The sequence below is a fragment of the Neopelma chrysocephalum genome, unplaced genomic scaffold (genome assembly GCF_003984885.1).
Source record: "Neopelma chrysocephalum unplaced genomic scaffold, ASM398488v2 Primary Assembly neopelma1_66, whole genome shotgun sequence".
In the NCBI taxonomy this organism is placed as follows: domain Eukaryota; kingdom Metazoa; phylum Chordata; class Aves; order Passeriformes; family Pipridae; genus Neopelma; species Neopelma chrysocephalum.
Window position 1 is genome coordinate 4445780 of NW_020897725.1, and position 23219 is coordinate 4468998.

General features: G+C 38.0%; 1 protein-coding gene across 2 annotated transcripts in view; it reads right to left on the reverse strand.

Annotated features, from left to right (window-relative positions):
* TAF2 (TATA-box binding protein associated factor 2) overlaps positions 1-23219 on the reverse strand; it is an 84852-nt gene that overhangs the window by 6091 nt on the left and 55542 nt on the right. Inside the window, exons 19-26 of one of the 2 annotated variants that reach the window (XM_027684341.1) lie at positions 23065-23175; positions 19646-19839; positions 18966-19105; positions 13269-13338; positions 11603-11712; positions 9005-9234; positions 6176-6328; positions 5656-5761 (exon numbers count right to left, since the gene is read on the reverse strand). In XM_027684341.1, the coding sequence (XP_027540142.1) occupies positions 5656-5761; positions 6176-6328; positions 9005-9234; positions 11603-11712; positions 13269-13338; positions 18966-19105; positions 19646-19839; positions 23065-23175 (1114 nt within the window). The remainder of the gene's footprint in view (positions 1-5655; positions 5762-6175; positions 6329-9004; positions 9235-11602; positions 11713-13268; positions 13339-18965; positions 19106-19645; positions 19840-23064; positions 23176-23219) is intronic. The other variant, XM_027684342.1, reaches the window with a different exon arrangement.

Genomic DNA, 23219 nt, shown 5'->3' on the forward strand with positions numbered 1-23219 from the left:
GAATGGAAAAAATCGTAAAAACTGTTTCAAAATTATCCTGGTTTTCCTTATTTTTTTTTCTTTTTAGTGTTACTCTGGAAACATCCGAGACACGCTGTTTTTTAATTTCATGCTGTGTTTATGCATCTGTTGAGCCATCAACAAAGCACAAAGAAAAAGTTACCAAGCATAAATGATTTCAAGTTTCCAGAATGCAAGTGTCTTGTAATTTGTCTAAAGAAGCCGAATTTTCAAATTATATATCTCTGAAAAAGATATCCATTTTCTTTCTAGGAGAGTGCTCTTTTAAGGTCCATGGCAGAAAATCTAAATTTTGAGGGTAAGAAGTAAGGGTCTAGTTAAAAAAAATAAAACCACCCAGAAGTTTTCTGAGGATGTGCTAACCAAATCACATTAATTTTATTAATTCGTTCATTTGACTTTCATTTAACAACTATATTGCCTTGTGCTTACATTAAAATAACAGTTTAACTGTGGTGTTATTTTTACTACATTCACTTTAATATTGTAGAAATTCTAGTGAAATCCCTATTTTAGAAAAAAAGAACATTTAAATCAGCAAGCCAATTCAGAATACTTTATGCCTCTAACAGTTTCAGGTAGTTCACTTGAAAATTTGCTATCCTTATCCATCTTCTGGGTTTCAGAGTGATCAGTTGTTTTGTCAGAGATAGTCACACCTACAATATTATGTTGTTTTTATTAAATCATGTAGTTGACATACTGCAGCCACACACTGATGCAATTCTCACTTAAGCTGTCACTATCTGCAGTGCTTTTGTTTCTATTAAAGCTGCTTTCTTTACTTTAGGATAAAGTACTGGAAAACACCCTTCGTTGTGAAGTGTACAATTAACACACAGTGTTTCAGTGAAGCAAAATTATCTACAGAATCTCAAAGCCTATGAGTTACCATTTCTTGGGTAATAAAGTCAACATATGTGTAACGGCTACTATCAAACAGATACTATATTAATATTATGTGTTATTAAAAGGTATTCTAACAGAACAGTTGTAACAACATTTACCTCCTTAGATAGTAAAGCAAAAATTCATCATTTCAATCGTGCCCTCACATCCAAGAACTGTTCATTTGTATATTTGTCTGTGTGCTGATGTTTCCACAGCCCTTTTTGGCAGAAAACCACTAATGGCTGAACTTTGATGTACTGCTGTGCTTACAGCTAACTCGGGGAACTGCAGAGCTGCAGGATGGGGCTTCTTAAACAGTTCAGACTGCATTTCTATTTACTGCTGCATCCACATTCAAAATGTGGTGACTTGCACCTCAGGCTCAGATCTGCTGTTGGAAATGTACTCTTTAAATATAATAACTACAGTAGTTGACCTCTACATTTTACTGCAGCATGTGCAGTATGTCCAGTTCCAAAGTGTTCCAGAAAAAAGTCAGTCCAGATAAATCATAATTTCCTGAAAGTGTAGACAGTAACTGTGATAAACAAAACCACAATCCAATCAACATGTATGTGTGTGGCCTAGACCTCCAAAGTTTCATGTACATCTACATAGTAAACAGAGCAACCTACAAGGTCAGCAGTGGAAATTTCCAATTTGATTATCCTGGAAAACTACAAAAGTATTAACAGAATGGCCAAAGAATTTGTTTGATCTGAGTTTGAATGCTCAGGATATGTCCTCGAAACCCACTGCCTCTGAATGTGATCAGAAAAAGGACTGCCAATGCACAAAGAGAACATTGCTGTATTTTCTTTTGTTTCCTTTGTAGAAATAAAGACAAGAGAGAATTGGATACTGCTTTTTATCAACTTTCAATCCATCAAAACTAGTTGGGAAATTCTAATTAAGTGTTTATCAGTGATGAGCCATAATGATACGTAACTTCACTGGTAGATCATGCAGACTGTAGCCAGGCATTTATTTTGAAAGCAGAAAAGACCAGGCCAATCAACAACCACTGACAGATACAGCAAAACCTTCTAAAGGTTACTTCTGACATACTGTACTTTCAGATTAGTGAAATACTGAAGTAAAGAAGCGTATCTTTATCTGATTTCACTGAAGTCAACAACACATGACAAGTCACCTTACAGTCTGAGAATTCAAATCTGCTGCTTACACAAAATCTGATCTTGAAATTCTTTTGATCTTAAGATTTAAGAGTAGGAAGCATTCCTACTATTCTCGATGATTTAGTAGCAAATGAAATCCGTTCTCACATTAGAAATATGACCTTGCACAGCTTTGGAGGCTCAAAGGAGGCTACCAAGTTTCTAGTCCTTAGGGCAGATGAGTAATCAGCACAATAGCTTCTTCAGACAGTTCACAACCGATGTTTTGTTTAGATTCCCTTATAACTACCAGAGTCCACAGTTCTATTATCATAGTCAGGATGCTTTAGTAGGATTTAAAACATTTATTTTCTATATGAACCAGAAAAGGTGCTGTAGTTACACCATTGAAACCTGTAATCCAGCAATAGTTGTATTACAAGACTTCTTTTATTGTCTCAATCCTAACCTTTCACATCCATAGGCAGAAGCACACAATAAAAAACTCCCATAAACTTTTAAAGGAAAACAACATTTTCCTGGCTTTACAGGGGTTACACCAACTTGAACAAATCAAAATTATCATTTAGGGTGGTGGGCGGAGTAAAAAAACCCAAAACAACAACCCAACAAAAAACCACAGATACAGCAGGACTCAGACCCAACATGAACTTCCTCCTGGCAGCTGCTGTTCGCAGGCTGTGTTTGGCTGATGACCTAACACTTCATGTGACATGTGGGGACATAACCCACAGCTGTGGGAGGAAAACTGCATAAGGACTAACAGCTCACTCCTTCCAAGTACGAGTCACAGAACTAAGGCAGATACAAGGTCTTACAGATTTACTAAGACACCGAGACCATTTCTGAACCTGTTGTCAACCTATTTCACAATAATCACTCACTGAATTGCACCCACCCTCGGTCATTGTTGCAAGACCTCAAAGGCCCTCAGGAAATATTATCTGCACCTCCTTTGTAAAACAAAAAACTCCTATGCATGAAAAAATTTATTTATTTGTGCTTTTATTTTTCCCCATCTGTTTCTCCTCAGAAGTATATAATTTCCTAAAGATGGAACTATCTTTATTTACTCAGTCTGAAATTCATACATCTCTGTTTCTAAGAAAAATGGCATGAATAAGAAACAGGTGAAATTTTAGAAGCAAAGATTATGTGAAGTGGAACTGTTTCTAACTGTACAAACAAAAAAAAGAAAAAAATAATCTGAAGTGTTTTGAAATAATGCTTTTCAAGGGCTTATTATTTAAAATGAATTCTGTTGCAAAGCCCCGCATTTGCCTCATTTTTTATCTAGGAAATAAAATGTATTCCAGTGTGCTGAATGTCTAAACAGCAGAGGTGAGAAGGTCATTCAGCACACAAGTGAAACTCGAAGTAGCTTGAGTCTGCTGTAGGTCTACAAAAGCAGCAGTCGACTGGCCATTACTCTGGCTCTTGGTCAGACTTTACCCTTTCTGACCTCTAGTGCAAACTTAATTTGCAACAGTCCTGGAACACAGAGCTGGCATACACAGGGTCCCGTAAGTCCTATTTGTGAAGCATTTGGCAGAGTTTTGTTTATGACTTGATATTCCGTAGAGTGTGTAAATCTAGTAAAAAAATTGTTGCAAAATATCATGTAAGAGTTATAAATACTAATCCTCAGCGGATCAGCTTTGCAGTTGCTTGTCCTGGATGTGTCATTCTTTGCCATAACAGAAAATGTGATGGTTGACCATAGCTCTGAAAACAAAATTCAAAGGAGCTCTGAGGTTTAAAGTAAAGGTTGTGCAGACATAGGCTTCTAAGTTCATGAGAGCAACCTATATGCAGCCTGCCTCTTTACTCTGTTGAAATAAGGCAAAAAGTTGTGAGTTGTTACTCTTCATCTCTAACAGCAAAGCCATCCTGGTGGAGTTGGCTGTACAGGCACATGTCATTAACTGAGGCCATCTGGAATACAGAAACCAGACCTCCCTGTGTTTTAATGTCCCCACATGAACTTAATTGCTTAGCAGAGCAGTGACAGCAGTTACCTGTATTAAACAAAAAATAAAAATTACAAAGAAACAAACAAAGCCTGTTAGTGGCTGGAGCATCTGCCAAGGAAGTAAAAACATTAAGTCCTAGGCCCTAACAGAATATGAGCCTACAGCTTCCATACTGCTGGCAAGCACTAAGGCACCAGCCTCAGCAGGAGTCTCGGAGCAGAAGCATCCACCAGCCCTTCTCTTAAATGAGGCCACTAAATTGCCAGGTCACAGAGAAAGCAGATGAGGTCACCTGTAAGCATAGCTCAGGACCTAGGGCCCTCAGGATGGAACCAACACCCCAGATCCTGCTGCTATGGTCTACTTCTGTTTTACATTAGGCAGTCATTGGATATAAACAGAAAAACAAGGAAGAGGGTAATTACGCTGAATTCTAAAGCCAAAAACTTCACTTTTACACAATGCAGTATTGACCCCTGGTGGCCTAGTGGTTAGCGTGCAGGACTTTCACTGCTGCGACCACGGGTTCGATTCCCAGTCCCTCCCGGGCAGATGGAACCCGTTAGCCCTGTGAGGCCATCCATCTATGAGAAGGATACTCTAAACAAACCTACGTCCTGAGGACCTCACTGCCATTGTCCAAGCTTGCTTGGCCCCGGCAGATGAACCTTAGGATTAAAGGGTGGGCTCAGTTCAGCGCAGGCTGTGTCTCACCTAAAAAATCCATTGCGCAGGCTGGAAAGGTAAAAGACCTTTCCCCAAATCTTCGTTCGCGAAGATGGGCCATTATTATTATTATTGCAACCATAAAACCTTGTTCTGGATCTGTACGAAGACCTCTCAGAATGCTTGGTACATCATGACATTACCTCAGCTTAGCTCCACTGGCACATTGTGGAACTAAACTTTAGAAATGTGGTTAAAGTATTTTGAGAAAATGAGACTACTCACTGCATTTCCTTGCTATTGACAGACCAGCAAAGAAGATAAAAGTTCATCAGTGAAGTTCAGCCTGCCTTAAGGTTTCTAAGAAACACAATGCTTTGACAATAATTTTGTCAAGTATTCTATGAAGAAAGATACTAAGATGTACTAAAAGAAAGGAGGTGCTTGAAATGAAACCATTTTACTCACAGATGCCATCTTTTCAGCTTTGAAAAGCCCTTTTAAGTATCTTTGAGGCTTGTGTTTTTTAACTGCTACTGCTAAGTCATAAATCATTAATATCTGAGATTCTTTTTACCTGAAGAGTCTTGCTATTTTCTTTAATCTCCAAAATTATTACTTTTTAAATGACACCTATGGCAAAAGAACTTTTTACCTAAATGCGTATGGGGTTCTACTTCAACTTTGTGTTCTTTTATTCATTCCTTAGCTTTTCACTTTTATAAGCATGGTATATACTTGTCTTACTTAGATATGTGTGAAAATACACATGTATACGGTTATCTATACATATGCTGAAAGGTAAAGAAATGTTCTTATGCACCCTTTATATACTTTCTGGAATTTTGATAACATTTAACACTTACCAACACTATATGTATGGAAATAAGCAGCAGCAAAAAACACTCCACAACTGAAATAGTTAAAAAATCACAAAATCATTTTGCCAATAAAGTTACTCGTACCTGGCGTGGATGGTCTCTCCAGCATATTCAAATGATGGTAAATAAAGGCTTGACTGTCATGAACTGTGTCCATATCAATTTCCTCCTCCTCTTGAGAGTTTGAGAACTAAGATACCAGGAATAAAAACAAGCAGATGCTAATAACTCATAAAAACATCACTAAATAGAACTTAAAATATTTAATTTTTGAGGTAAACTGGGGGTGAGAGGGAAAGGAAGTGATATCTACCACTGCAAAGGAATAATAATTCAATAAAATTAAAAAGGGTCAGTTACTTTTCTTCTTTCTAATTTACTGTGAAGCTGTGTGAACAAGAGCATTATCTGTCAACTTTAGTTCTTGCCAGCCAATAAAGAACCTGATAGGAAATGATTTTGCCAAAGTAAGCATAACAGCTGCTGTACACATATACACAGCATGTCTTTTGTTTGAACACAGCTTCAAGGGAAGTCAGCAGACCCCACTGCTGTTATTCTGAACACCCTACAACATTGTGCAAGTTGAATTTCCATTTCTTACTCTGATTTTGAGTTTGACTTTACTGTCTTCATTCTTCTCTAGTATTTGCCCTGGCTCCAATGGAGACCCGAGTGGCATATCAGCCTTCCTCTTCACCCCCTGCTGATGACCAGAAATGCTGGATGCTGTTTCCTTAATAAGATGATCATCCTCCTGAAGCAGCATTAAAAGACCAAAATTAGAAGGTAGCAAGATCCATGTTTCAGAGAAAGAGACCTGATAGCAGAAAAATCTTCTGAGTAAAGTGGGTGATTTGAACAAAGTTTTCCCTGTAGTACTGGCAAAAAGTATTTTCTAAAACCCTGTATGGATTTGTGCCAACCACTTCTACAAACTAGTTTCTCTTTACTTCTATCCCTGCTCCCTCTGCATATCTAGCATTGGCATCTTTTCTGTCGCTTCTCACAATCATAGTACTGTTGGTTGCAACAACATTTGCTGCCTCTGAATAGCCTTTCTATAAATCTGTGCCTCGTGGACTCTCCTTACGCCAAATCTCAGTTGAAAAACTATGACAGCCTCTGATCTACACATGGGATTTAGCTAAATCTTCTTCTTAGTTATAAAAGCTAACTCTTACTTTACTGAGTACAAATCATAATGTGTACTTATAGCTTGGTTGGTTTTTTTTAATTTACAGTAGTTATTAAAAAGAATTAAAGTATTTTGTAATTACTGCTTAGATTATAAAAAATATCAAGGTCAAAAAAATATAAAAATAGGAGAGTCTATTAAGTTATACAAATAGTCATGAAAACAGGAGACAGGTATTCCAACAAGTCCAATACACAAAATATTGAAGGGAAAATAAAGTATCCACAGAAGTAAACATAATTAAAAGCTCACTACAACCTAGATAAAAGGCATATATATCAAAGACTCTCAAGAGCATATGCTCCTCCACTGAACTGCTCTTTCTCTATCCTACAAAGGGCACTCTAGGCCCACAAACTCTTGCCCTGAACAATTCGAATGCTATTTCATGAAGCGGTAACTTTTACCATCCTCAGCAAATTCAACGTCACAAGTCTATCAGTACTGATTTTAACATGTTTATGCTCTCAGACTATGTCTTCTTTAAAGAATCCAGTTAATCTGATAAATTCTATCACCTGTTCATTCTTTTTTTCCTCTCAAATACATATTTCCTTTTTCAATTCCCTATTATTTAGGCCAATACACTGCTATGGTGAAACACTTTTGGATGAACTTTGTCTGATATGAGAGGCAGTCTTTGTTTGTGATTTTTGTTTTTACAAGGAAAATCAGTTCCCTGAATTTTGGGGGAGTAACAGTGAAAACAGTAATCTTAAAGTAAGGGGTAGGAGAACGGAGATGAGGCACAGGAGAAGATACGATGGGTGAAGTGTAAATCGAGGCTTATACTGGAGCTATATGTTTACACTAGTCCGAGCCAGTACCGCTGCTAAAAGAAGCAGCCTCTTCCTCATACGGTTCTGTCCTGGGGTGCCACAAGCATTTTTAAATCTACGTGATGAACCAGACCAGGAACCTGATATATCTGTTCATAAAAAGGTACTGCTCAACTAGATCCTCCCCTGATCCAGCTCACTATGCAGCAACAACTACTATGCTAGCACAAAGGAGAGAACAGTATAGAAAAAGAAGAGTTAAGAGGAAATCCTTTGATAGTCTGGCTCCAAAAAAAGTCTGGGTGGTCACTGAACTGCAACCTAAAAATCTGCCAACAAAATACCTCCTGCTATTTAATTCTAATGATTATGTACAGCAAATTAGGACTTACTACATGCTCTGTAAATATGCAGGAGAGCTCTAACGATATCTGACTCTACCAGCATTTTCTCCCCCTGCTGGAAAGGGCCTGCGGGGTGCTGTTAATTAGTACTCTCAGTACTAATTTCAATAAAAACTATTTAAACTTTAACTATGGGACTGATAAACCATCAGTAAACCATCCCATTCAAAAGGGTGGAAAGAGTTCCAAACATGCTAATCACATGTTTACATTCTCTTTCAGGATCTATCCCTGAACAGTTCCAATCAAATGCAGTTTTTGAAACTGTTAAGAAAAATCACTCATTATTTCCATGTCTGTTGATTTTTTCCCCTCATAATTAAATATGCCCAACATAATTAAATATGTCCAACAAAAATACTCCATCCTGCAGCAGTGGCAGTTATTCTTAAGGAAAGAATGAACTTAAGAGCTTATAAAAATCTATTTTGCAACTGCACAATGTATTACATGTTAGGACTGAAGACTCCAGATCCAGAAAGATATCAAGCTGAATGTATGCCATTTTTCAGAAGTTGTTACAAATCCTTCAGAGCACAGTACTAAACAGTCAGATTCAAATGCGTTCAATGTATTAAAGTTCCAACTTCCACATCTCTTAAAGTTGTTTAAAAACAGGTGTATCTATGTATTTTAAGATGTAACAAATTTACCGATAAAAGGTTTTGTTTTGGAAAATTGCATAACTTGGCTATAATAAATATTCCTGGTCTAATAAAAAAGGTTTTCATTACAGCATCAAACATTTCTGTGAAGCACTTCATGTCTCATAAGCAATATACAAAAAGTAAAGTTGTGTAAAGAACAGAAATGATGAAACTAGAAAAAAAACAAGTAAAAAGCTTGCATATGCTATGCAAAAAAGTTAAAAAATATCAAAAAAAGCTGGTATATGCCAGCTTTTCAAGTGGACAGAATAAAGAGCAATAAGATTAAAAGGCAGCTCAGGTAAAGCATGAGAGGCTTGAACACAGTACAAAATTAAATCAGCAACCAAAGCAAGGACTTGTAGGCAGCTGAATGGGAAGTATATGCAGGTGGTTTGTGCTTACGGTGTTCTGAAATCCTACTGACTGTCCGTGATTGTTAGTACTATTCACAGGTTCCTGATTATTTGCAACTGATTCAGGGATAATCGTTGGATTAAGTACAGCCTTCTTTTCTTTCAGATTAAGAACAAGTCCAAGCTCTGGTAACGGTAAACAAGAAGGTCTGCTGAGGCCAAAAAGTGTGAAATACAGGTCCACAGCACCACATCGTAATCTCCAGTCATGTGAAGTTCCTAAAATCCAAAAGAGATTGTTGTTAACACAGAGATACAATCTTCTGCTTTCCCACAGATAAAACAGTTTAAGTGATCTGGGGCTACCAAAGTATGACATATTCTGTGCTTAAGATACACTTCCTTCATTATTCCTGCTTCTTCTTGGCTCTAACTCACCTGGCACATCCTGTTTAAAAGGAAGGCTTTAAGTTGCTTGAGTTGTAAGTTAGACATGTTTAGTTGAACAAGACTGGGAAAGTGCTATAATAACACAATGAAAAAATAAAAGAAAAATAACCACACCCATATACTTTTATTTTTCAAGTTGTGCCTCAAGTTTTTTTATTGGACAATTAAATAGAACATTTCATAACCAAACTGGCTTCCCATATCAACGGATTTGGTTGCATTTGCCCATGTATTCCATGAAATATAGTAGAAATCGTAAGCATGGTCGAGATCTATACCCTCTGGAAACTGCACTGATAGAGAAATGCAGAAGCATGTTTTTTGATATCACTACTATGTCAAGTACTTCACTGGATACCCAGTATTTTAATTTGTATTTATACTGGAGACATGTATTCTTACTGCACAAAGCAACGCTTTGGGTTTTTTTATTATTTTTCACTGCAAACTGTGTACCGCTTTTATATCATCATACACAAATAGTCAAAGCACATTTGGCACCAATCACAACAGAAAGACATGTAACATCTGGTGCAATGCTGCAAATACAGCGATTCTGGTGTTAACTCAGCCCAGCTCTTGAGTGACTGCAAGTTTATTGAACATATTGTTCCCCAGGAGGAATTGAGCTATATCTGGTAAACAAGACACAGATGTGTCAACTGCCATGTTAATGTGGCTGTGTAAGACTTAGCACAAAATAAAATTATAAGATCTATCCCTGTAAATAGTAGTTTTATGAGGCTAAATAGTGTTTTGAGTAAGCTTAGCTTACAAACTACCAGTTACACTCAGTTACAAATGAGATCAGTATGAATATTGATCTGGACATTTATAACATTAAAATACTCCCAGAGAATGACACATTCACAAATATTCACAATTTAAAAACTATTGTAATATTTTAACAACAAATAATTTGCTCAGTTTCTTCACTACATTTAAAATGACTTGAATTCCCATTCAGCATCTCTTTCCTTCTCCACTGGAACAGCTAAACTTAAATACAATTGGTCGCTGAATTCCTTTGCAATCTTTGGAACTTGTGAGCATTATCAATTTAATGCAGATTAACATAGGAAAAAAGAAAATATTACATATATCAACCAGAGTCTGCTTTCTACTGCATGTGCTTATGTTAAATAAAAGCAACTCAGGATTCTAGCTTTAAACCTGGCTACTAACTTGTCACACATTAACAAGCTTTTTTTTTTTTTCAAGGCAACCTGGAATGCTTCAGTTATCCCTAACAGAAAATAGATTGAAACATTATGTCATCTTGAGGTATAGAAATTGAAGTGCTTAAAGCCCCAGGAATCATAATAAGAAAGTATATTCTATTTGTTACTTGCAAAAGGAGGTAATGGTTGTAACACTGCACACACTCTTCTCTCACGAAAAAGCAAAAACAAACTTTCTGATGGGAACATCAAAATTGTTTATTTTCTGTGCCTGACACTTGGCAAATCCTATGAAACTGAACTGCTAGTAGTCTCCCCACTTCAAACCTTGGAGTGTAGCTGTAAACTTTTAAACACTACAAATAATGACACACAGAAAACAGAAAGCCTTCAAGGACCTAAAAGAGCTACATAAATGTTTATATGTAATCTATGTAGTAATGTGCCATTTGTTAAAGGACAGTTTGTCAGGACTGGATAGAACTGCTTCAGTAACAAAAAACAGGTCAATGGTAAAGATGCAAGTCCTTCTCTCATTAGGATATTTCCTAATCATACAAGGTAAATTGAGTCTTTTTATAATGCACTTCTAAAAATCTCATTTAAATTATCTATACCAATGCTATCCTCTCATGTTCTCTCAGAATTTAGTAAAAGAGGACAAAGAGAGACCATCTAATCTAAAGTAAACTATAGAGAAAAAGGTAACACAGACACCAGTATTTCAGGAAACATTTGCTTTGAACATCTGGTTGAAAGAATCATTCTGTGCAAAAGTACATCCAAGCACACTACATCAGTAGACAAAAGAATGAAAAACAAAGTTTAGTACCCTGTGTCAATGAGAATGTTCTGGAAGTACATACGTGATATTCAACCTCTGAGACTAAATTTTCACTTTCTAACTATTGGAACTCAGAGAGCTCTTGGCATATTCTGAAGCATGTCTTTAACACTTATTTCAAAAGACCTTACAATAAAAACCCAACACAACAAAACAACCAAAGAACCCCAACCTGAATTCATCAGTTTCCAAAGCTGATCTACCAAAGCTTCATTACATAAAGGGGACTCCATGTTCTTGGTAAAAGGCGGATTCTTAGTCAGCATATCCAAAATCTTATGCCTGAAAGAAATAGAAAAAACAATTTTTATTAAAGCCAAAAGAAATACACTACGAATACCAAGTCTGTTCAGTTTGAAATATTCTTACAAACTTATTCAACTACAGGATTTCTTCCAAATTTTTAATCAATGTTTTATGCATTCAGCTCTTCCTTCCATCCACAATATGCACTGACACAGATTTACCATCAGCAATATAACTTTAAAAAGTAAGGTCCAAAGCAGCAGGATGTTATTAGACACAACTGTTAACAGTTGTAGACTACCATACGCTCTTCTGTTTAGTAATGATCTTTTTTTGCACACTGACTTGGTAATTACAAAGAAGAAGCAACACTGGCAAATAAACTCCTTACATACTGACACCAAAGAATTTTTAAATAACTGTAAATGTTTATGACTGATGCAAAATGGCAGGACCAAAACCATTGAGTAGCACGTCTTCCTGGAAAGAAACACTGCCACCTCTCAAGTTACACTGGTGTATAATGATTCTTCACTTACCATGTTTGCTTACAATATTTACACACTGTGCTGAAAGTAGATACATTTTTCTCCACTTTCTTTCTTCAAAATTTGGCCTTGAAAACATTTAACAAATAATTCTTTGTTCCATTACTTATTATTTTAATGATTTTTCTCTGCATAGCCAGCTTCCCCCCTGCTGTCTTACACATTTGGAACAAGAAGACCCTTGCAGATACTTTTTTTTCCTTTTCTTTTAGAAGAGGCTAACATATTGCACTCAATTGAAAATTTAAACTCTTCTTTAAAAGGATACAAATTAAATTCAATCTCCTTCCTAGACTGAAGCTAAACCTCCTCTAGTGAGTCTAACTGTATTTACTTTCATTAACAAGAATGACAGAAATAAAACAGAGAACAATCTTGCAGCTATGATCTTCATAAGAAATCACCTACAGAAACATAGTGAAAGTAATATTATTTATCTTTGAAACTCAGTATTTTAATGGTGGTCATAAGAAGAAAGTGTTGGGGGAAAACAATTATTATGAACCTTGGCATTCACAGGTTTATAACAAACATGCTAAAATATCCAGTCACTTGTGTGAAACCAAAGTTGAAACGGGCAATACCAGAAATTACACCATATTTTCACATGATCCTTTCACCCCATCTACAGTCTAACAATTGCTTTACACCCCTTGCTGTCCAAATATTCTGTGCACTATGTCTCAACCTCTGTCCTTTCTAAATATCACAAAGACCTTTTTGCCATATGCAACACCAGATTTATACACTTCATTTATGATGATGAAATAACATCTAAGTTCAGAGTTCTGCCTTCAGGTTAGTACATAAAAAACAAAAATAACATAATGCAGAGTAAGAACAGAGTATACTAATTTTTGAGATATGAACTCTTGAAACATCAAAACACATTTCAACTAACGTAGAACACCAAGAAGGAAAAACAGTTTTGTGAAGAAGTTTTAAGCAGTTAAGCATCTGATCTATTCTACTGATTCCAGGCCAAGAATTTATTTAGTAGTTTCAGCATTAGTAAAAATACTGGCTGTTTATTAACTCACTAACCTTATGTAGGGTACAGGATCATTCTGAACCATAGTAAGCAGCCACTGTAATTCTTCATAGCTCCTATCAACTGCAAAACAAAATAAAATAAAATGCCTATAAATATATATAAACTAGAAGGATTTTGATCAAGACAATCACGAGTTCCTGAGTTAGCACACAAACAGCTCGAATCATTGCAACAAAAGAAGAATTTCATTTATTATAGTGCAAATTCAAAGTAAAAAGGGGTTTACTCTACACTGAAATAGAAACATTTATGAAATTCCTACATGCCTTAATTGTTCAATAACAACCAAGTTGACCATTTGTGTAAGCACCGATTGGGAAGATCAGAGTAAAGGATCATCTTGACATTATGTGTTTCCTAAAATGAACACATTCAAATATCCTTTGAACAATCAGAAGTATAATTTTTTTCTGTAGGGAATAGGGAATATACAATTCTCATACACAGAAATCTGTGAAAGATTATTACCCTTAAATAGGATAGAAAGAGGTATACTACAGGGCTTATACAGAACTACTATCATACTCTCCTCACTAGCCTTCATTAGTTTTTTAAATCAGTATACCTTGCAACTAAAATGGATTTTGAAACCTATCAGCAGATGCTTCTAGAAAATTGCTGCTTGACACCACTGGAAACAAAGTCAGCCTGTTAGTTTAAAATGTAAGTTACATTACAATATTCCTTTGATTATCAGAGTAACATTGTAAAATAGGAAACAACGTACGATATCATCATCACTGATCACACAAAAAAATGAAAGAATTTTCATATCTTTTTCTCAGGTGCATAAATGTAAGATTTTTACAACAGTATTCTCTTCTCATTTCTTCAAAACAATGAAGAGGGTGCATTACTGTATAGACAAGTCCAAAAACATTTCTGTTGCTTTCCATTTTGTGGTCCTAACAATGTATTTCTTTCTTCCCCTAGTCTACTGTATTTTTAGTTCTAAATACCTCAGTTCAACTTTCCACTCTGATTTCAGTCAGTTTTCAGTTAACGATTTTTAAATGTAACTTCTTTAGTCCAATCAATTCTAACACCTATTATTCTCTTGTTATTTCACTAGGGTAAGTTGCTTTTAACACAAGAAGCATTTATGTATAACATAAGAATCAGCACTGTTCTATTACAAGTTTTAAAAATACTCTGGACAACTAGAACATAAGATCTTTTCCCGGGCTGGGAGAAGGCAACTCCATTGTAATATTGCTTAGAAGCTGGCTGAAGAGTCTTGTGCAAGCCATTTGCAAGTCAGCACTGCTCTTCCTACAATCCAACCAAAACAAAACTGGTTACACTGGTGAGGCACCAATAAGCCCTGTTTAGAGGCAGGAAGTATTAGCTCAGACCATGCACCCTTTAGAGCATGGCTACACAGTTCTGGATGATGCCAGGGCAAATTCGTAGCCATACAGACCAGAACTACAACCTCAGATTTGCTTTAAACATTAGAGAAATCTCTGAAAAGCTATGCCTAGAAGGCATTTTAAGGGATTAATCCCTTAAAAAAGCAGCTCCAGGCACAGTTGCTTTTCCTGGCTTGGGACAGAAGGCAGCTAGAACACTGCATGCAAAAGTTGTTTTGCATGTAACAAAAACAATATTGTATTACTACGCAGCAAAGAATTGCAACATGGCAAACACTAGGTCACAATCATTAGCAACTTGCAATTACTTTGATAACATAAGGGATTTTAGAATGTTTTTTTGATCAGAAAATGAGAAATCTGGGAGATGAATCCTTTAGGCTTACAGTACTGCATAACAAAACCAGGAAACACCATACTTTTGTGATTAAAGAATAAAATTTCTTCTTCTCTATTTTATACTTGTTTCTACTTGAAATAAAGTCAGTCTTCCCTGCTATTTGCCTTACAGTGTAAACTAAGGCTGCTAGGCTTCCAAAGCTTTGCTACTAATGCATTTAACCTGCTCTTCAAATTTATACAGGAGCTACGAAACGATTTGGAGAGCAATGACAAATTAAACCTGACCTTGGGCAGAAAAAATCTTATTAGCCCGGAGAGCCATACACCAGCCTGGTTTGGAAGAGACCTCAAAAGATCATCTGCTCAAACCTTTCATGGGAAAGGGAGCCTAGATGAGATTATCTAGCACTCTGGCCAACTGCATCTTGAAAACCTCCAGTGATTGGGACTCCACTACATCCCGGGGAGGTTGTGCCCCTGACTGATTGTTGTCACTGTAAAAAGTTTTTTCTTATATCAAGATGAAACCCCTTTTGGTGCAACTTGTACTTGTTAATCCTTCTCCTTTCCACGTGGAGGAGAGAGAGACACTCTAGCCACTTTGTAGCTGCCCTTTAAGTACTGGAGTATTGTGATGAAGTCCCCCTGAGCCTTCTCCAGGAAGAAAAGACCCAACTCCTTCAGTCTTCCTTCACAGAGCACGTTCTCCAGCCCTCTGATCCACCTTCATGGCCCCTCTATGGACAGTCCTCAGCCTGTACACATCCTTCTTGAATTGTGGGGGACACAACTATACACACTACTCAAGTACAGAGTGAGCATTAGAGTGGGATGTTCACATCTCTGTCTCTGTTAGTACCGCCCCTGCAGATGCAGCCCAGGATCTGCTTTGCTGCAGCAGCACACTGCTGACTCATGGTCAGCTTGTTGTCCACCAGGACCCCCAGGTCCCTTTTGGCGATGCTGCTCCCCAGGCACACAGATCCTGGCCTGTTCTGGGCTTTTTGTTATGTTGTGCCAGGTGCAGGACCTTGCACTTGTTAACTCCATACAGTTCCTGCTCGCCCTCTCTTCCAGCCTGTCCACATCTCTCTGTAAGATGTCTCTCCCTTCTGACATGTCCTCTTCACCGCCCACTTTGGTATCATCAACAAACTCGGTGAAGTTGCTTTGAATGTTGCTGTCCACATAAATTCTGAAGATGTTCCCTGAGGCACTTGTGACAGGCTGCCAGCCTCAGTAAAAACCACTGATCACCATCCTCTGAGTGTGGCCCATGACCTGATTTCCTCCCCATTGCACTGACCACTCATCCTGTCTGTAGCTTGACAGTCTGTCTAGAAGAAGACTGTGGGAAAAGAAAGATGTGTAGGTTTTCATACTTCTGGTAAACATAGAAACAAGGGATTGCTTTCTGAAATAAAAATCCTCTTGAATTTTTTTTTTCAATTACAAGAGATGGTGTATCAGTTCTCAATTACAGCAGAACATCTCTGAGATGCTAAACTTTAACATTCATGAGATTTGATAATGGATAATTATTTAGAATAGTTTGTTGTTATCTCTTTTAAATATGCAATTGCTTTGTTCTATACAAATAACTGCTATTAGTCATATAACTCTCAGAAGCTAATTTTAAAAAGTTAATAAACCCTGTTCACTTCAAGCCAGTTTAGATCAACTGTCCAAGCCCTTATATGCTGCCTCAAGCACTTTACAAAGTTACCATGTCTCAAAAAACCCTCACTATTAACAGCAAAGAAAACAACTTATTCAGTTCCATGGAGAAATTATTTCTTTTCAAGTAACTTAAAAAAGGCAGTGCTATTCCTACCCTGAGAGTTCCACCCAGAAAATACAGACTTTCCTTTTTATGGAAATTACAAAATTTGTCATCTTCCTTTACAAGAACTGTTAAAAGCAAGCTTTGGCACAAGCAACAGGCATTTAATAACTGCTGGTTTGTATTTAGTATGAACTGGGAACCAGGTAGCCTGGAACAATGAGAATCACATCTCTTGGCAATAGATGGCTAATCATTTCTCCCTCCAAAGCCAGGTTTAGGGCTCTGCAAGACGAGTACTGCTAATTTCTCTATGGCTACTGTGCTGGAAGGTTGTATTTGAGAAATGACAATGATGACCAGCTAGATAGCAGGTTGTGTTGTAAATTGTAGTGACTTCATAGCAGATAGATATCTGCATCTGCTACCTCTGCATCAGAGAAAAGGCTATTGGCAAGGGGCAGGGCAGTCAGGTACAGAAGTATTCTAGTCTATCATTTTCAGCTCTCACAGTGAGCTCAGTTCAGCTCAATCACTGATTTCCTTAGGTAATCTTTCTACTACTTTTTACCAAGTTTTAGCTTTCTGTAGAATATTTCAAACATCTTACCCTATTATCTTGCCTATACACCACCCCATTTGATGAGCTGTTTTAAAGACGTACTGTATTACTTTGTAGTACACTTCTTACCCAAGCCAGTTATTAAATATAAACACGATCCAAAAAAGGTCAAGAATTTAATGAGAAAACATTATTTCTATCAGTTTGTCTTTCCAAAGGGTGGGATGAATTAGTGAGGAGACTACTCTAAAGGAAGAGAGCTGATGAGTAAGCTTTTCCTTCTCCAGCAATCTTTCCACTAACGCTGTATGAAGGGAAGAATAAAGCAAGTAGTCTAACAGAGAGAGAGATGCATAGCACCAGCATAGTTCTGAATTCTAGCTGTGTATCACTCACAGGGTCACCAAACAGTGTATGTGCAGTGGGTAATGGATACAGAATGTCTGGTGTCCACTAGGCATTGGATCTGTCTTGTAATCTGTCTCGATTACAAGGCAGAGCCTGAGAGAGATGCTCAGTGCACAACCTCCCTTGAAGTTATCAGCTTTTCTGTATAACAGCCTGGTTTCAGTCTCTAAGTGCTCTCCTGAATTCCACCAGATGTGTTCACTCAAAGATTCCAATTGCCTTAAAACCTCCCATTGCCTGTCTAATTTGAGAAGTCTTTGGATAGAATGACAGGAGTAATGTCAAAGTAATAGAGTCCTTAAATAAAAGGAGAAAACAATTATTCATGCAACAAGCAAAGGCAACTCTCCATTACCCGGAAAACAAAACCATAAAATCTGACACAGAATAATTAGAAATCTAAATTCATCAGTCTACTCTCAGAGGAAGAATTGAAGGATTTGGCCACTTTGACAGAGATAAACCTTCAAACACAAGAAGTGTTACAAATCTGCTGAACAGAGAAAGACTAACCCAAATAAATGGAAAGGACAATATAATACTAAATTAACTTTATGAAATGCAAATAATTGAAGTTATAATTTTTAACTGCCTCTAAAAAATCTGTCAGGATTGGGTTTCAACTTCAAAGAGCATTTAAGAAACTACCCAGCATTTTGTTTCATGGACCTGCAGCAGTCAACCAAGATAAAGGCAATATTAAAAGAATGTAAACATCTCACAAACATAAGCTATGTGTAAGGAATGGCATAGCAGAATTAGCCAGAAAATCACTATAATAATCTAAGTTTCTAAAATTTATAACCGTAAGATGCATGCAAAAAGCAAAATAACGATATTAGCAAGAAGGTAAAGCAAAACCAAGAACTTTGACTAGCCGTTATGGCTGAAATCAATTGAATCAAAGTCACTGAAAATGAAGTTTTAAAAAGAAATTACCAAATCCTCTTACCATGACTCATTGTGCCATCCACTCATTATTTCAAAACTTAGGTATCTGATTCAATTTGTAAAACACTGAGAAACAATGCTCAGCACATCTTCATAAAACTTGTATTTGCTAGGACAAAGCATTAACAGAAACCTCGGCTTTTTATCAATATACCTGTCATCGCACAAGGTCTTCTGGTGGACACTATTTAGACCTGATATTAATGAGGTAAGCATTACATTTGTTCGAGAATTGTTACAAAGTGTCAAAATACTTGGAAGAAAGTACCTTTTGTGTAATCAACAACAGCCTCCAATGCTGCTATTCGGACATCGACGAAGTGCCCGTATTCTGCATACGACTTGAAGAGAGCAGGGTCACTTGGGACGTGACCATTCTTCTGAAGCACTCGGATAGCTTTTAAACAGCTAAACATGGTAGAAAGAGAAAATTTACATCAGGTTTATGGAATACCAGCCCAGAAAAATAAATCTACTTTCTCAAAATCAAGTACTGCAATTTTTCTAGAACTATGTTATCCTCGTTAACATGTTACAACTACTTTCAAAGCATTAACACACAGTTCTCATTATCTCACACAAATAAAATTCTCCACCATGTCAAATCCATTGTTTAGCTTCAGTAGAGCTGCATTAACTCAGAGAAAACACAGCTCAGATGATGTTGTGTGCTCTACAGTTATTGTTACATGGCTACACTTTGCAAAACTTTCATAAATGATCTTCTTAAAGAGTCCCAGGCATGATCAACTTATGACTGCTACTAAAAGGTTACACTGACAGAAAAGAATGTTGAAAAGTAAAGCAATAGAGACAAATTTGCACTACCAGCTTTTGAAAATTGGAAGGAATTTGACGTTTAAAATTAAGACATACAAGCTAAAATCTCAGAAGCTAACTACAGAAGGGTATATAAAACAGAAGAAAAGTAGCATCATTAAACCATACCTGACTGTAATGGTATGCCTGTAACTGGGAAGAAGCTTTTCCATATTTAGGAAACGAGTAATTTCCTCAAGAATAAGTCGTACATCAGGATTTAAGTTATCCAGTGTTCGAACTTCATTGTTCACACTGACTGCAGGAGTCACAGAGTTGGCTAGGGCATCAATGAGCTCAGCACGGTAGTAGTTGTCTGAAAACTAGATAAAAACAACACTTAACACATGCAAACATAACAATATATATTCTTTCAAAGCTAAGAAATGCTTAAGCCCTGTTCTAGAACGAGATCTTAAAGCAAAACCCATGTGAGAAACTGCACAAGAAAGCAAAACAGGAATGAATTAGTTCTGAAAATGGATTTCAGAGTGATTGAGCAAGCAGACATACTAGCAATCATTAATCTTCACTCCGTAATAAAAGCATATTAATGTTAATATATTGTTTTATAAAAATGGAAAGATCAGGAATTGAAAATCTTCCAGACAGGCAAAATAAAAGCCATTATTCAACAGTAAGACAGATTGTCCTGAGGACAGCTGGCTTCTGGAGCTTGTAGAAAGAGACAAGAATCTGAACAGCCCCCCTGTAATCCAGAAGGAAACAGTTAGTGACCTACTGAACTTCTTGGATCCCCACAAGTCTATGGGACCAGATGGGATCCACCCAAGGGTGATGAAGGAGCTGGCGGAAGAGCTCGCCAAGCCTCTCTCCATCATCTACCAACAGTCCCGGCTCACTGGGGAGGTCCCAGATGATTTGAAGTTGGCAAATGTCATGCCAATCCACAAAAAGGGCTGTAAGGAGGACCCAGGAAACTACAGGCCCGTCAGCCTGACCTCAGTGCCTGGCAAGGTTATGGAGCAGATCATCCTAAGTGCAATCACACGGCACCTACAGGATGGACAAGGGATCAAACCCAGCCAGCACAGGTTTAGGAAGGGCAGGTCCTGTCTGACCAACCTGATCTCCTCTTATGATCAGGTGACCCGCCTGGTGGATGAGGGGAAGGCTGTGGATGTGGTCTACCTGGACTTCAGCAAGGCCTTAGACAATGTCTCCCACAGCATACTCCTGAAAAAGCTGCAGCCCACGGCTTAGACAGGGGGACTCCGTGCTGGGTTAGGAACTGGCTGGATGGCCGGGCCCAGAGAGTGGTGGTGAACGGTGCTGCATCCAGTTGGCAGCCGGTCACTAGTGGTGTCCCCCAGGGATCAGTGTTGGGCCCAGTTCTGTTTAATATCTTTACTGATGATTTAGATGAGGGCATTGAGTCCACCATCAGCAAATTTGCAGATGACACTAAATTGGGGGGGAGTGTCGATCAGCTGGAAGGCAGGAGGGCTCTGCAGAGGGACCTGGACAGGCTGGAGAGTTGGGCTGATTCCAATGAGATGAGGTTCAACAAGGCAAGTGCCAGGTCCTCCACTTTGGCCACAACAGCCCCCTGCAGCGCTACAGGCTGGACACAGAGTGGCTGGAGAGCAGCCAGGCAGAAAGAGACCTGTGAGTTTGGATTGACAGGAAGCTGATCACGAGCCAGCAGTGTGCCCAGGTGGCCAAGAAGGCCAATGGCATCCTGGCCTGGATCAGGAACAGTGTGGCCAGCAGGACCAGGGAAGTGATTCTTCCCCTGTACTCAGCGCTGGTGAGGCCACACCTCGAATACTGTGTCCAGTTCTGGGCCCCTCAGTTCAGGAAGGACATTGAGGTGCTGGAGCAGGTCCAGAGGAGGGCAACTAGGCTGGTGAAGGGACTCAAGCACAAATCCTATGAGGAGAGGCTGAGGGAGCTGGGGTTGTTCAGGCTGGAGAAGAGGAGGCTCAGGGGAGACCTCATCACTCTCTACAACTACCTGAAAGGAGGTTGCAGCCAGGTGGGGGTTGGTCTCTTTTCCCAGTCAACTATCAGCAAGACAAGAGGGGATGGTCTCAAGTTGTGCCAGGGGAGGTTTAGGTTAGATATTAGGAAGAAATTCTTTACAGAGAGGGTGATCAGACATTGGAATGGGCTGCCCAGGGAAGTGGTGGATTCTCCATCCCTGGAGATTTTTAAAAAGAGACTGGATGTGGCGCTTAGCGCCATGGTCTAGTAACCGCAGCGGTAGTGGATCAAGGCTTGGACTTGATGATCTCGGAGGTCCCTTCCAACCCAGCTGATTCTATGATTCTATTTCAAACATGAGCATCTAAACCTACCCATCTATTTCTGTATTTAGTACAAAGGTTAATGGGTGCTTAGCACCTCAGAAAATCATAATTTACCCAACCGGCAAATTCATAAGATTCTGAAGTGAACTAATGAGTTCACTGTTGCTTAGCTGGGAAAATCTTGCTTCTTCATTTGCTCCTCTTATGTGGGCTCATAGTTTGACCCTTTCCATTATCCTGGCTTTTGCATGTGTTGGTTGTGTTAGTTAGCAGCAAAAAGTGTAAACATAAAATTTTTAAAAAGCAGAAAGAAGTACTGTATTTGAATATTAGTTACTTTATTCTAAACAAATGCAACATCAGTACAGCCCGACTGCTCCTTTAATGCTGGAGAGACGTTAGCACAATTTACCACTTTCTGTGACTACTGATGCTTGCATCCATGTGTTTAACTCTACCTTTCCACCCTCCATCATCCTCTTATTTCAGTAATAATCAACAAATGTTTTGTTACAGTATGTGTTTCTACACACAAGAAAAAGTGAGGCTTAGGACACATCAGATTGGTTCCACTCAAATTTGGATACATCATTGGGAAGATTATGTTAGGCTCCTAATAATTGTCCAATTCCACTAGCTAGGGAGATGGAATTTTTTATAGTCTCAGGATATTAAAGGTCATATAATCATCCTTCAGAAGTGGTCTGTGAGAAGGAACTTTGGATGATAACATTTCAAACTCAGATGCTTCGGTTTAGTGATGGAACAGGTTTCACCTGTTATTTAACTAGATGAAGACAATCCAGTTCTGTGAGCTAGAGCTGACATTCAGAACCCAGAATCCCACAGTCTTGTATATTGTTAAAAAAGATTATTTCCTTTTCTTGCTCTTTCAAATACTCCTCTCAAGGTGAAAAAAACCATCAACAAACTAGTGCTATGTGTTAGCCTCATGCACATTTTCTCAAAACACATGGGTCTTTTGAACGAAAGAGAGTAAAGCAAGAAAAGTATGTGTGCAAATGGAGACAGGCAGGTCCTTAGAAAGTCAACAAGCACAAAAAGCTTTGAAACATCCAAAAAATGCCTTCACGGAAATATCAGCTAGAGAACATTCTGTAACATTTACTGTTTAGTTTAGCATATCACCTTTCCATCAACCCTCCTAACCACATATTTACAGTTGTGGCATAAAACATCATGCAGTGCATTAACTAAGACTTTTTTCAACAACAGCAAAAAAAAGTAATAGATTACAATAAACACATTCTTTACCTTATTCTTCCTGTTATCGTTATACTTGATCAAATCCAAAATAAACATTAAAACCTCCTTAGGACAGAGATTGTGAACATCCCTCAGAAGGGCCATGGCAACAGGCATAGTCTGTGTAATGAAATTAATACTAGCATCATTCTTACATTAGTGAA